The sequence below is a fragment of the Daphnia magna genome, linkage group LG1, assembly GCF_020631705.1.
Source record: "Daphnia magna isolate NIES linkage group LG1, ASM2063170v1.1, whole genome shotgun sequence".
Lineage (NCBI taxonomy): Eukaryota > Metazoa > Arthropoda > Branchiopoda > Diplostraca > Daphniidae > Daphnia > Daphnia magna.
Window position 1 is genome coordinate 11,394,669 of NC_059182.1, and position 13,748 is coordinate 11,408,416.

The 13,748-nt window shown below is 41.6% G+C and overlaps 1 protein-coding gene across 1 annotated transcript; it reads left to right on the forward strand.

Moving 5' to 3' along the window:
• The first annotated feature begins 3,836 nt into the window (after positions 1–3,836).
• Positions 3,837–5,027, forward strand: LOC123473980. Its single transcript, XM_045175750.1, has 3 exons — positions 3,837–4,046; positions 4,140–4,235; positions 4,302–5,027. The coding sequence occupies exons 1-3, from the start codon at positions 3,837–3,839 to the stop codon at positions 5,025–5,027; spliced, it is 1,032 nt and encodes a 343-aa protein (XP_045031685.1).
• The last annotated feature ends 8,721 nt before the right edge of the window (positions 5,028–13,748 follow it).

The following is a 13,748-nucleotide window of genomic DNA, read 5'->3' on the forward strand; positions in this document are numbered from 1 at the left end:
ATCGAAGATCGTGCCTATGATATGAAAACGAGATAGATAACAAATGATATTGAAGCTAGGGATTCAAATATTTAATATTACCCAGAACATAATTGACGTCGCATAGCACAGGGGAAAAGCGTTCTAAAGATTCACGCAGAGCTTGCACGAAGTCCTTGGTTTTCTTTACGATTGACGCCAGTTGACCTGCCGGATTCACCACTTCTATTCCATTTCGATTCTTGATAGCCAGAGTGAGGTTGTTCCTCAGTCCGATATAAGCAGGAATCCCATTTCCAATAGTTTCAAAATCAGCTTGGAAATGGTTTGAAGCGGTCACAAATGGCTTTAAAATGGCCATCATCTCCCGTAACACAACGAGTTGGAAGGCTGTCAGGGAACCATGCTTTTTGACAGCGTTGAGACGACTACAAAGAGTCGGAGAAGGGCAAAAATTTAAGAATTTTTCATCAGAAAGGCAGGATAGTCAGGAACCACGATTAAACGATCAAAAAAATGCCTGCAATATTGGATCTTCTGAACTGACAGTCGCCACGCGTGTGAAACATAGCTTAGAGCTTCAACATGTTTGCGACAATTAAATAATGAATGAAGCGGAAGGTAAGCGAGAAGCTAACAGACAGCAAATGATTAATAATAGACGAATTGAATATGAAAAAGAAATGGAAGAAAATGAAGAAACAAATAGAGTACGGATGGCTCAGATTCTTTTAGGAAACGATGAAGATTAAGAAGAAATTTACGATAAAGTTGAATTTACGGCAATCAAATGAGGCTCAGAACCATGCAGAAATTGTTATTGTAGAAACAGAAGAAGAGCAACAACATCGTTTGGAATATTTGGCACAAAATCGAAGTAATAAAGAAGCTAAAACTCACCAGGTTGCTCGGAAACTATTGAAGAACGAAGATTCTATTCCTGTTCATCACTGTGGGAAAATGGATGAAATTTGTAATTACTGTGGCGTAAGACATTTTAAAAGAGAAAAAGCGTCTGATCGAAAATTCAGCATTTGTTGTTCAAAAGGAAAAGTCCTTCTTCCTCCTCCTAAAGATTGCCCTGAATTGCTTTATCATCTGTTTACCAACAATCATCCAAAATCACCACATTTTATTAAAATGATAAGAAATTACAACAATGCTCTTGCCTTTGCATCAATGGGAGCACAAATCTACCATCTACCAGGTCGAGGCCCGTATTGTTTCCGAATTCATGGACAGATATATCACAATACAACAGCCGGTCGATACCAAAACGAAGACTCTTTAAATCATCCCGCTCCGAAGTACGCACAACTGTACTTCATCGATTCTACTCAAGCGAACGAATTTCGGTCAAATAACCCTGCTAACGGTCGTTGTGACCCTTTTCTGATGGCGCAATTAGATTCTCTTCTTCGTCAATGTAATCCCTATGCTGTCGTGTATAAAAACATGAGACAAATAGAAACCGAGGAGGATCTTCTTGCTGAAATGGTGGGTAGGATACCCATGTAAATTGGAATGATTATCCATAACGACCATCGGACACAGGATAAAGGCGCTACAAGAAAGGGAAGGAAGGAAGAAATAGCTGTTGTTTTCAAAAGCATTGATGGGGCTCCACCGGAAAATAGAGATATACGCGGTCATCTCCTAATTCCAAAAAGAGGAAATCGATTCATTCGAATCGATACCCCAAAACCAATGTGTGATCCCATGACCTATCCGCTCCTATTTCCCAATGGAGATAATGGCTGGGATCAAAACATGATTCACAGTAACCCAGCTATTTCAAACCACTACCAAACTAATGAAGACAATGGCGGAAAAGAAGACATGACTGATCGTGAAGCTCAAGTTGTAAGGGATGCTGCAGAAGATACTGCACCAGACGTTGTAGAACCGGAACTGGAACCGGAAGATTCCCTTGATATAGACCCTGATGCACCTGTACTCAGAAGAAGTAATCGTCGGTCAAGAACTACCCAATGCGAGTTCTATAGTAGTAGAATGTCGATTCGTGGATACTACAATGCAGCTTTATATGGTGGTCCTCTCACTCAGCAATGGATAGTTGATTCGTACGTTAAAGTTGAAGCTAATCCAGTGAAGTATCTTTAGACTCATCAGGCAGATCTGCATGTCGCACAGTACAATGGACTTATGGATTGTTTGAATACTCGAGCTAAAAGTGAGAAAATGATGGTCGGAACATCGGTTATTTTACCATCATATTTCATTGGAAGTCCAAGAGCCATGAAACAAGGGTACCAAGATGCGATGGCTATTTGCGGAAAATTTGGAAAGCCGACTCTTTTCCTTACTTTTACATGTAACCCAAAATGGCCAGAGATCACCGACAACATTGAAGCTTATCAAATTCCATCTAATAGGCCAGATATTGTTTCAAGAGTTAATCAATTGAAACTAAAAGAACTAATAAGAGACATTCAAGAACGTTAAATTTTGGGGATTATTGTTGCAAGGATTCATGTCATTGAATTCCAAAAGCACGGTCTTCCCCATGTCCATCTACTAATGTGGGTAGATGCCAGTGACGTTCCGATGACTGAAGACGATATAGACAAGACGATTTGTGTTGAGATTCCGGATCCATTTAAGAGCCCAAGACTTCACAAGATTGTAATGAGCAACATGATTCACAGTCCATGCGGAAAAGACATTAATCGCAATTCTCCTTGCATGGATGGTGACATATGCCCAAAATCTTTTCCGAAACCATTTGCGGAAGTAACGGTTATCAACGGAAATGGATATCCTACTTATCGAAGGAGAAATACCGGTCGCAGCTACTCGCTAAACCACAGCACCAGCAGTCATCAAGTGGATAATATCTGGGTCGTCCCTTACTACTCTTATCTTTCACTAAAGTTCAACTCACACATCAATCTTGAGTTTTGTGCGTCCATTACCAGCATCAAGTAAATTTTCAAATACATATACAAAGGACATGATTGCGCAAATATTCAGATAAGCAGTGGAGAAAATCAAGAAGATCAACAACGCATTGCATGGGACGAAATAACTACTTTCTTAGACACGAGATATGTCAGTGCCCCTGAAGCCTCTTGTAGAATTTTCAAGTATCCACTTTCTTACCGTTCACACGCTGTTATTCGACTTGCTATCCATCTTCCTCAAGAACAATCGTTTTTTTTCATCCAGGAATGGAAGAGCAAGCAGTTATGAATTCTGCCTCATAATGAACTACTTTAAAGGCTTGGTTTAAATTAAATTCCACTCATCCGCCAGCTAGGTCTTACTTCTATCGTGAGATTCCTTATCATTTTTGGTTTGACAAGACCGCCCGGAAATGGAAACTGAGAAAAAAGAGGATCAACGTCATTGGCCGCATTTATTCTGTTACCGTCAAGCTAGTCGAAAGGCACAGTCTACGATTGCTTCTTATCAATGTACCTGGTGCAACCAGCTTTGAAAATTTGAGGACAGTCGACGGGATCCTGCATCTAACATTCAAAGAAGCTGCCATAGCAAGAAACCTTTTGGCTGATGATAGCGTTTGGGAGCGAGTGATGGCGGAAGCAATTGAATTTGAAATGCCCGTCCAATTAAGACAATTGTTTGTCAACATTGGCATTCATTGCTCTCCAACAAACACTCGGGTACTGTTAGACAACAACCTTTCATATCTCATGGAAGATTTTACGAGACGTGATCATGAAGACGAAATTGCAAAAAACCTTGCACTGAAATGTATTCAAGATATGTTCAGGTAGAGTGGTCACAATTTTGAAGAATTTCAAATAGAAGTTTTTGATTTTCAAATGATTCATCGGCTGATTGAAGATGGAAAAGATAGAAGCTCGGACAAAATGCATGCTCAAAAGAGGAGAAGAGGAGAACTAATGGTTGCTCAGCTGAACGTGGAACAGCAAGCAATCTCTGACTGTGTCATGACTTCAGTCAATGATAACGTTTGTTCTTCTACAAACCATCAGTATTTTTTGGATGGACCAGGTGGTACTGGAAAAACATTTCTCTACAATACACTGATTAGTGGGCTTGAAGGACAAGGAAAATCGGTGATTGCTGTGGCTTCAACTGGAATCGCTTAAATTCTGCTGTGTAATGGGAGTACTTACCATTCTCGCTTAAAAATCTATCCTCCCATTAAGGAAACAACAAGATCAAAAATAGAAGAGCACAGTATTGAAGCAAACAACATAAGGAAAGCCCGTCTGATTATCATTGACGAGGTCACTGTGATGACGGTACATGCACTAGACGCCATCGATAAACTTAAAAAAAAATTTAATTTTTAATTTGTTACGAAAAAGTCAGTCGCTTCCGGTGGCAAAGTTTTGTTGTTGGGAGGAGATTTTTGTCAGTGCCTTCCTGTCATTAAACACGGTAAGAGGGTAAAAGTTGTTGAATCTACCATTAAAAGCAGCGGGACTTGGAGTGAAATTTTTAAGTTCAGTTTGACTCGGAATATGCGAACCGCGGACGATAGTTTCGAATTTGCTAACTGGCTCATTGAACTTGGAAATTCAGCTCATTCAAGAACTGCAGGTCTGGGACCAGATGCGATAGAGATACCTCAGGACTTTCTTCTTAATGAACATTCAGAAGAGTCATTGGTGTGTCATGTGTTTGGTAACCCCGAAAATCTACTGCATTCAGAAACAGAAGAACACATTAGCAATCGGGCTATTTTGTGTCCTAAAAACGACGACTGCTTAAAGATCAACAATTTCATCATAAGACAGATGCCAGGACACCGACGAAGGTATGCCAGCATGAACTCAATTGATTCGGAAGACCCAGAGGAAATTGCAAACTTCCCAACCGAGTTTCTTGACACCTTAAAGGTATCAGGGATACCACCGCACATTTTGGAACTAAAAGTGGGTTCAATAATCATCCTTCTTAAAAACATCGATTCGCGTCAAGGGCTGTGCAATGGAACTCGTTTGATAATGAAAAGTCTAACGGGCAACCTCATTCATGCAACCATAGCAGCAGGAAAAATAAAGGCCACAATGTCTTCATCCCACGAATGAATATGTCACCCAGTGACTGCGATCTTCCGTTCAAGCTCATAAAAAACCAATTCCCTGTGCTTTTAGCTTTTGCTATTACCATCAATAAGTCACAAGGACAGTCGTTCGACAAAGTTGGTATCCATCTTCCTGAACCAGTATTCAGCCACGGACAATTATATGTAGCATTTTCCCGTGCCACTTCTCGCGCAGGAGTAAAGGTTCAATGGATGGTAGGACCAAAGCAAGGGAAAATGCTAAAAAACGAAAGGGTTTTTACACAAAACATTGTGTTTAAAGAAGCTTGGTCTTAAAGTTATCATAACAACACTTTAACTTTATGACATAAAACGAGGAACTAACTTCCGCCTCATTCTACGGACTAAAAAGCAGCACGGGCATGGCCTAGGGGGCAGTTCCCGACGGTGCTCAACCGTGAATACCCTTTTTTAAATTATAAACAAATTAAGAGATGGCAACGAAATTATTATCTATTCTAAGTTTTAGGATGAACGACCTCGATAAACTGAGATCCACCTGTTACCGGATGTAACTGGCTCTAAGATCAGGAAAATTTTATTTTTCGTATATCGCGCCAGTACGTTTTGTCTTACGAGTGGTTCGAGAAGCAGTGGCTACGAAATACGCTAGCGCCACCTATTCCCCGGCCCTGGATGGGCCCTAAGTTACTAGTGGTTTACTAACGCACTGGTCCTTTCTTCCTTTTACAGTTTCCGGAAAGGAAGCGGGGCAGCCGGAGGAAGCCAGTTCAAATGAATCCGGAGCCTGGTAGTTTTGCGACCGAATTCCAGCTGATATGTTAGGTTTGTGTGGTTATGGAAAGCCTCATACAGGTCTGAAGGGGCGTTAGTCCCATTAGGCCTGAGGTGACTTCTTTCTTTTGTTCTTTTTTGTCTGCTTTGAAAAAACAGCTGCTAATACAAGGTCAACACCTAGATCCAGGTCTCGCCACTTGTCCGACAATCTCAATTGCCCATCAGTCGCTAGGTAGCGACCTCGAGCAATTAATCAATTATATATCAAAAGCGGAATTTGTTCTTTGGAAGTGATTGATATGGTGATTGCAATCAATTTTGCCGCTTTCTTTGCTCATCTACGGCTTTTCAAAGTTTGTCGTGCTGTACGTCATACCACGATATAATAGGAAAGGTACACTCTCGCGCTATCCCAGTCTTTTGCAAGAAACGGCGGGTGTTCAGTAAAGTGTCCCAAGATTCCCCGCCAGGTTCGCTAGTATAGGAGGTCCCTCGCCTCTCAGGGGTATAGTAAAATTGGATTTTTCGTTCGTTATATATAAAATTACCAATCAATGTGTCCAGAAATTGATTTCATTTAAGCTTAATTTAATTCCCTATCCTTAAATACCTAATTCATCTAGATTGGGCAATTATTTATATGTTAAATTTGTGATTAAAATTCACAATTTTTGAAATTTGCGCCTTTCGCAACATTGCCTATTTCATTTATTTGAATGTCTTGTGTTAGAGATCTAGATCTAGATTTCTTCTATTGAAGATATCAATCTTCAAATCTCTGCTGTAGAGTAGCCGATAAGCGGAGGAATTCCGGCTTGTAAGGACCCTCGTGATGAATGCCCAAGTAGCTGTTCTGGGTATAGGCAAATCTGTTTGAAATACAAATCAGCTTAACTTCTCTGCGGAGCGGAGTATACAAGCAGGCAAGATTGACAACAAGCCTTGTTGCTTCCAGTCTGCCTGATGGCCATACATTCCACAAAAATCTCACACCGTCGCTGTCTTCATTCTGTTGAATGTATTCTTGAAAGGTCGCCATGACTAGAGACCACAAAAAGGGGCTATTTATAATGCAAAAACCTTTCACCAAGTGCTATGTTTGGCAGAAAGGGTAGAGACAATAATAATTATGTAGAATAAGAGGCTTAGTTGAAATATTAAATTACCAAAATGTAGTCAGACTTAGCCTCTTATGAAGAAATTTCACAAGTCTAAGTTCAAAAAGTCACAAGTGTCCTACTGACGTTTAGCTCAGTTTCAAGGGTAAGCCTTAGATGCAGAGGCTGGGTAATGCAAGAAAGGGGATTGGAGGAAAAGGAAAAGAGCGGCCATCATGAATTTTTGATTCCCCTTCCCCTCGTTTTGAAAATGCAGACGAAGTATAGTGACTGCCCCACCTTAGCCCTTTTCACCGTTTTCCCCCTGGCGTCTCTCCTTCGTTATGCTTCCCCCGATTGCCCTACGGTCGGAGCCGTGACCCCGTACCCCAACAATTTAAGGTGCTAAAACCAGTTGGGTCGTCGACTCTCAGGGGTACCTGACAGCCACCACCTCCGTAGCACAGAATCGAACAGAAGCACAACCACAAAAGAGACTTACCGGAGGTTCTGCATCTCCACCATGTAACAGTATGTTGTATTGACGGTTCACAAGACTAAGACTGCCGCCTGATACACGACCACGGGGGACTATATATGGGGGGGAAACACTGACGTCACACGTCCGGTAGCATTGCATACCGGATCACAAAACGTGGTCATTGACCACGTGACAATATTAAAAGTATACTGTGAATAAAGATGATTGTGGCTGTATACTTTCGGCCGTTTCATTGTCTTGAATGAATAAAAAATGTCCACCAATCACATTGTTAATAATCTGAATTACAATGGTGCGTGTTCACGGTGTTTTTAATATTTAACGAATATGTTGATACTATAGCGGTGTAGTACAGCAACCGACATTGCGTAAGAAAATTCTAGTGTTTTACAATTGTGGCGGTATGGATAGCTGTATTCCCGACCGCTAGGTGGCGAAGAGTCATTCCACGTTGGAAGGGGAGAGACCGGCAGTTGGGCGTGAGACTTACAGTAGAGAAGAAAGCAGCGAAGCACCGTTCCCGAAATTTCAGTCAGTTTTTTTGGTTATTGGTTTTCAGTGACGACCGCAAATAAACCACTTTCATGAAAAATCCAGCAGCACTTACTTTACCCTCACAGCCAATCCGGCGACACAATACTTTAGGATCATTCCACGCGAAATCTGCCAATCAATGGCGTGGTCAAAATTCCGTTTTATTTTTGTTTTTTGGTGTTGGGTAAAGATAGGTAAAAAAAAAATGACTGAAAGTTTCAGAATTGTCGTTTAATTATGGGAGATATTTAAATGTTAAAATTTAATTTTTTAATTTTGCCGTGAGATAGAGAAAAATAATTTTTTTTTCTTTAATTGTGTCGTTTTTTTCTTGTTTGATTTTAAGAGGACGTAAGCCATTGGATGTAAAGTTAAATTTTAAGGTCGACATGTTATGTTTATTATTTTGTTTTTGCTTATTTAAATTTCTCTATTTTATGAAAACAAACCAAATAAGGGTATACTTTCAAAATTAATTTCGAAAAAGTCGCTAAATTTAAGATAATGCGGATAATTTTAAAACAAAGAAGAGATATGTTTACGTGACATATCCAAGAATTGGAGAGGTGTTTTATGTTATTTTTAAAAATTTAATTTTTTAATTTTGCCGTGAGATAGAGAAAAATAATTTTTTTTTTCTTTAATTGTGTCGTTTTTTTCTTGTTTGATTTTAAGAGGACGTAAGCCATTGGATGTAAAGTTAAATTTTAAGGTCGACATGTTATGTTTATTATTTTGTTTTTGCTTATTTAAATTTCTCTATTTTATAAAAACAAACCAAATAAGGGTATACTTTCAAAATTAATTTCGAAAAAGTCGCTAAATTTAAGATAATGCGGATAATTTTAAAACAAAGAAGACATATGTTTACGTGACATATCCAAGAATTGGAGAGGTGTTTTATTTTATTAGTGAGATATATTACAATTTATAATCATCAGTTTTTTTGTTTTTGCCGCTTTATTTCATCAGTTTTTGTGTTTTTGCCGCTTTATTTCATCCCCCGAGGCAATTTAGCTCCCCTTCGGTCGGCCATTTTGGAAGGGGAGTTGGAAAAACAAGGACTACAAAAATATGGCTGTTCCTTCAAGGTCGTTTTTACAACAAGTCCGTAAAACTTACCTAACACATAACATGTCGACGTAAAATTTAACTTTACATCCAATGGCCTAGGTCCTATTAAAATCGAACCAGAAAAAACCGGGCCAGTATGTTGAAGAATTTTGTAGTATTTACAAGAAAAGAACAGAAAATTGTGTTATATACAACCATCAGAACTCAAACAAACCTTGCTCTGCTTTCTCCGCAGTGGCGCACGTTCGGAACCAGTTGACTCATTTAAGGAGAAAATCCCCTGTAAAGGTAGATGAAGACTGCCGTGGAGGCGAAGACTACCTGTACACTCTGCCATCACTGCGAGACAATCAGCTCCCGCAGGGGTCTGTTTCCGGCGGGTGCATGCATGTGGGAGATTGCAATATTGCTCACCATCCCTTCACTTGCAATGCAAACTTGTGCCGTGAAAAAGACGATTGAAACAGAAGCGTACATTGTTGGTGGTCCCCACGCACGACAATAAACAACTCCATTACGGGTTCGCCGACCAGCTCCTTCCGATTGCAGCAGGGAGAGAGCGTCATCACAAGTGGTTGTTTACAAAATAAAACTGGAGTGTACAACAAATTTTTGGCACTTACCTAGCAAGACAAGTTTTCTGATGATCATATAATTTTACTGAAGTGGAAAGTTGTGTTGTTTAGTTGTGTTTGTTTGTTCTGTTTAGATCCATCACTATGGACGGCGGAAGGGAAGACATTGAAGAAGAAATACGTTGTGTTACGCGAGCAGACCACCATAGAATAAATCGCTGCTCTTTTGTTTTTTAAGATAAGGCAAAAAATTCTCGCTAGAGGAACTTAAGCCCCTAGCAGGCGGGAAAGATACGAGAAAAGCAATGATAAAAGCTTTAGGGTGCAATTTAATATTTTGGATAATCACAGTTGTCGTCTAGTTAATCCCCATAATAGTTGTTCCCTTCAATCGTTGAGTTAAATATAAATACTGTAAATAATGATTCTTTCACATACATGTACACATGACGGAGCCATCTATCTAATACGTTTGTATTATTCGGCATATAATGGTCCTGTCAAAAGCAGACGAGAATGCCGAATAGAGAATATATAAATGGTGTTCACAAAATAAAGCGCTTTAACCGTAACGTGATGTAATTACTGTGGTAGACATGTGATGGGCCTATGAGTTTTCTGTGTGGAATTTTGTATTCGATTTGGTTCTATGAAAATAACTAAATCATTACAAAATACGGTTAGCTGTGTTCCACTAGAGGATATAGGATTCCTGATGTCCACATCTGGAATATGATCCGTTGCGAGGGAAGCATCTTCTTCAATGACGGGTAAAACAGCTGCTTCTGTTGGAGTCGCTTGTTGTTCATGGGCGGCCTTTTCAGTTCTATCTTTCTCCCTCTTGGCCAATCTTCGTTGGTAAGAGGCGTTCCTCTTTCGGCCTACTCGAACAGGAGCATCTGCAACCACATCAGCAATTCCGTCAACCAACTGCTCGCCTTCCCTAGCACGAACATCCTCGACAAGCTCGTGTCGGGTGACAATTTCAGGATGTGCTGTACAGGCTGGATCAGCAGTTGGCTCAGACGATACGCCCTTGTTGACGGAATTGTCAATTTGGTCCACAGATCCTGAAGTATCCTCTTCAACGATGATGGCCACGGGATCATCGTTGCACAAGGACTTTGTACAACGAGAGTCGCTTGTTGTTCTCGTGCGGCTCTCTCAGCTCTCTCGTTCGCCCTCTTCGCTAATCTTCGTAGGTAGGATGCATTTCTTTTCCGGCCCACTCGAACAGGAGCATCTGCAACCGTATCAACAACTCCGTCAACCAACTGCTCGCCTTGAATAACAAGAACCTCCTCAACAAGCTCTTGCTGGGTGACAATTTCAGGATGTTCTGCACAGGCAGGATCAGCAGCTTGCTCAAACAATGCGCCGTCGTTGACGGAATCGCACATTTGGTCTGCAGATGGTGAATTGTCGTCAACAACGACGACAACGGGATGTTCTGCGGGAGTCGCATGATGTCTCGAGCGGCTGTTTAAACGCCCAAGGGGGGTGTTTAGCCTCTTAACTGTCTTCTTGTCTTCTCACCTGTTGGTGGATCATTCTCTCTAGTAAAACCTATCGTGTAAGTAATTGAAAAGTATTAAATCTAAATAACAACTCTAATACCTGCGATTGAATACCTTTGTCAATTTAACTTAGGCAGGTTCTACCACTGGTTTATTGAAAACTGACTTTTGACACAAGAAATGGCGTCTGCCTTTACACAGGGAAAAATTCTAACAACGGCTATTGCCGATATCGGCCACCAAGAAGGCTCTGCTTGGCAGCGCCCCTGGCGGCCTACACAAAGTTTACAATAACAACATACATTATAAGTCAAAAACAATAGGCCGTCTGACGGGCCTTCCAAATTTAGATACTCTCTCTTCTTGTGGACTTTGACAATCCGCAACATCCTCACCGCCGGAATCACCAGCGTCCTCGCGCGATTCCAGATTCTTCTTACGGAGCGGATTCTTCTTTCTCGTAGACGTAGTCTTCTCCACTGTGCCGATTCCGGTATCATCGACGGGCGTGTCGATATCGGCTTGAATGGGTAGACAGTCTGGATGCTCCTGGTGGTTTCCTTACCCGAACGTAGTCGTAAAACAATCGCTCGCACCTTGGCGTCGGTTCCAGGTATCACTCCTGTAACAATAGCCGTCGGCCACGAAACACGTTTGATGTTAGGTTCTTTTAGCAGGACGATTTCGCCAACACGCGGAATTCTGGTGCCCTTTCCCTTGCGACAGTGAAATCGCTTAAGATCAGACAGGTATGACTCTTGCCACAGCCTCCACCATGTCAAGGCGTGTTCACTCCTCTGCTTGTCCAGCTCGATGAGGTCATCACGGCTCATCTTCGTTGAGTCGGGTGACTCTGATGTAGCTCCAGGTTGTCTTCCGGTCAGAAACTTTTGTGGAGACAAAACTTCGTAGGAATGTGCGTCGCCATAAACATAAGTTAGGGGCCGTGAATTCACAATAGCTTCAATTTCCACCAGTATGGTGTGAAGTTGGTCGAAACTAACCTTTATTTTCCCCAGCACCTTTCTTAGCGGTTCTTTAACGGAGCGGACCATCGTCTCCCAAAACCCACCCCACCATGGAGCTAGGTTAGGATAAAACTTCCATTCTATACCCTTACTTGAGAGCCAATCTAGGGTAGGATCTTCCGTCACTAATTTTGCGGCACAAGTAAACGTTGACGCGTTGTCACTGTAGATAATTTTGCAATCTTCTCGGCGTGAAATCATTCTTCTTAACGCGTACAGAAAGGTTTCTGTTGTCAGATCAGTCACAAGCTCCAAATGCACAGCCCTTGTGACTGCACAAGTAAACAAACACGCATGCACTTTCTTTTCACCAACACGAGTTTTCTCGATATCGTTCCCATCACTGTCCTTTTCAATAAGAATCACTTCTTCCAGCACATACATTGGGCCGAAGTAGTCGATCCCGATCACTTCAAATGGCTGCGCTTTCTTGGTTCGATCCAATGGCATTGCAGCAGTTTCTTCATTAAAGGGACGCGATTGAACTCGTTGGCACTTTACGCACTTTTTTATGACACTTTTAATCCGTTGGCGTGCATGAATGATCCAAAAACGATTTCGTAAGAACGTCAGAGTGTTTTGGACACCAGCATGCTTCCGTTTAACATGATGATAGTGAATCATCATGTCGACAATCCTCTCGTTTGATGGAAGAAGGATGGGTGGATCGATGGGCAGTTCTTTTAGGGCCGGGCCTATTCTTCCAGTCACTCGGATGAGTTGCTCCTTTGCATCCCAAATGGGCCTGAGCGTATCAATACCGTGAAGCAGTTTACCATGTGGTTTTCCCTTTTGTAAGGACTCGTAGATTTCTGTAAATGCCCTTTTTTGAATTAGTTTTAAGATGAAGTTCTCGGCGACGGCGATTTCGTGAACAGAGAGACAGGAAACTTCCACTCCACTGATCATTTCAGTTGCTTTGCCGGGCGACTCCTTCCTAAAAATCCTAAACATCCAGGCGATTGTACGTAAAACTCTCAGATAACTGCTCGCTCTTGATACGAGTACGTCAAACCAATCCGAAGTACTATTAGCTGCAAGGATTTGCAGTTTCTGCTTCAATTTTGCTTCGATCTCCATCAATTGCATTACTTCTGATGTCAGCATATCTTGTTGCGGCCATTCCGTCTTTTCTAGTTTCAGCCAGGAGGGACCTCCCCACCAGGAAGAAGTCGCAACTTACTTCTTTGCTGTCAAGCTTCTTGATGCGTGGTCTGCTGGGTTGTCCTTTCCCGGACAATGTTTCCAGTGATCTGGCCCAAACCTCTTCTGGATGGCTTCAACTCTGTTTCTGACGAACATCTTCCAACGGTTTGCTTCTCCGCGAATCCATCCAAGGGTTGCCATTGAGTCAGTCCATAAATGCACTTCCCAATTTACTTTGTCAACTGCGTTGACGATTCTTTCAGCTAGAACACTGTCGAGTTCGGCACTAAGTAACTCTAACCGTGGTAGAGATACCTCGTTCTTCGGGAGTGGTGCTGCTCTGGTTTTGCAGCAAATTAGCCGAATGAAATCTGGATGTCTTGATTTCACGTAAGCCACAGCTCCATACGCTTTGGTTGAAGCGTCACAAAAAACATGCAGTTCTTGCGTGTGTTTGCTAGGTGCCATAGAAATCATCCTTGGCACTTGTATC

Bases quoted from the DNA above. Each gene is read 5' to 3' on its own strand.
- LOC123473980 (XM_045175750.1), top strand. From the start codon at position 3,837: ATGCATGCTCAAAAGAGGAGAAGAGGAGAACTAATGGTTGCTCAGCTG. The intron at 4,047-4,139 runs GTGATTGCTGTG...CCTCCCATTAAG, and splicing joins TTGAAGGACAAGGAAAATCG to GAAACAACAAGATCAAAAAT. The intron at 4,236-4,301 runs GTACATGCACTA...GTTACGAAAAAG, and splicing joins ACGAGGTCACTGTGATGACG to TCAGTCGCTTCCGGTGGCAA.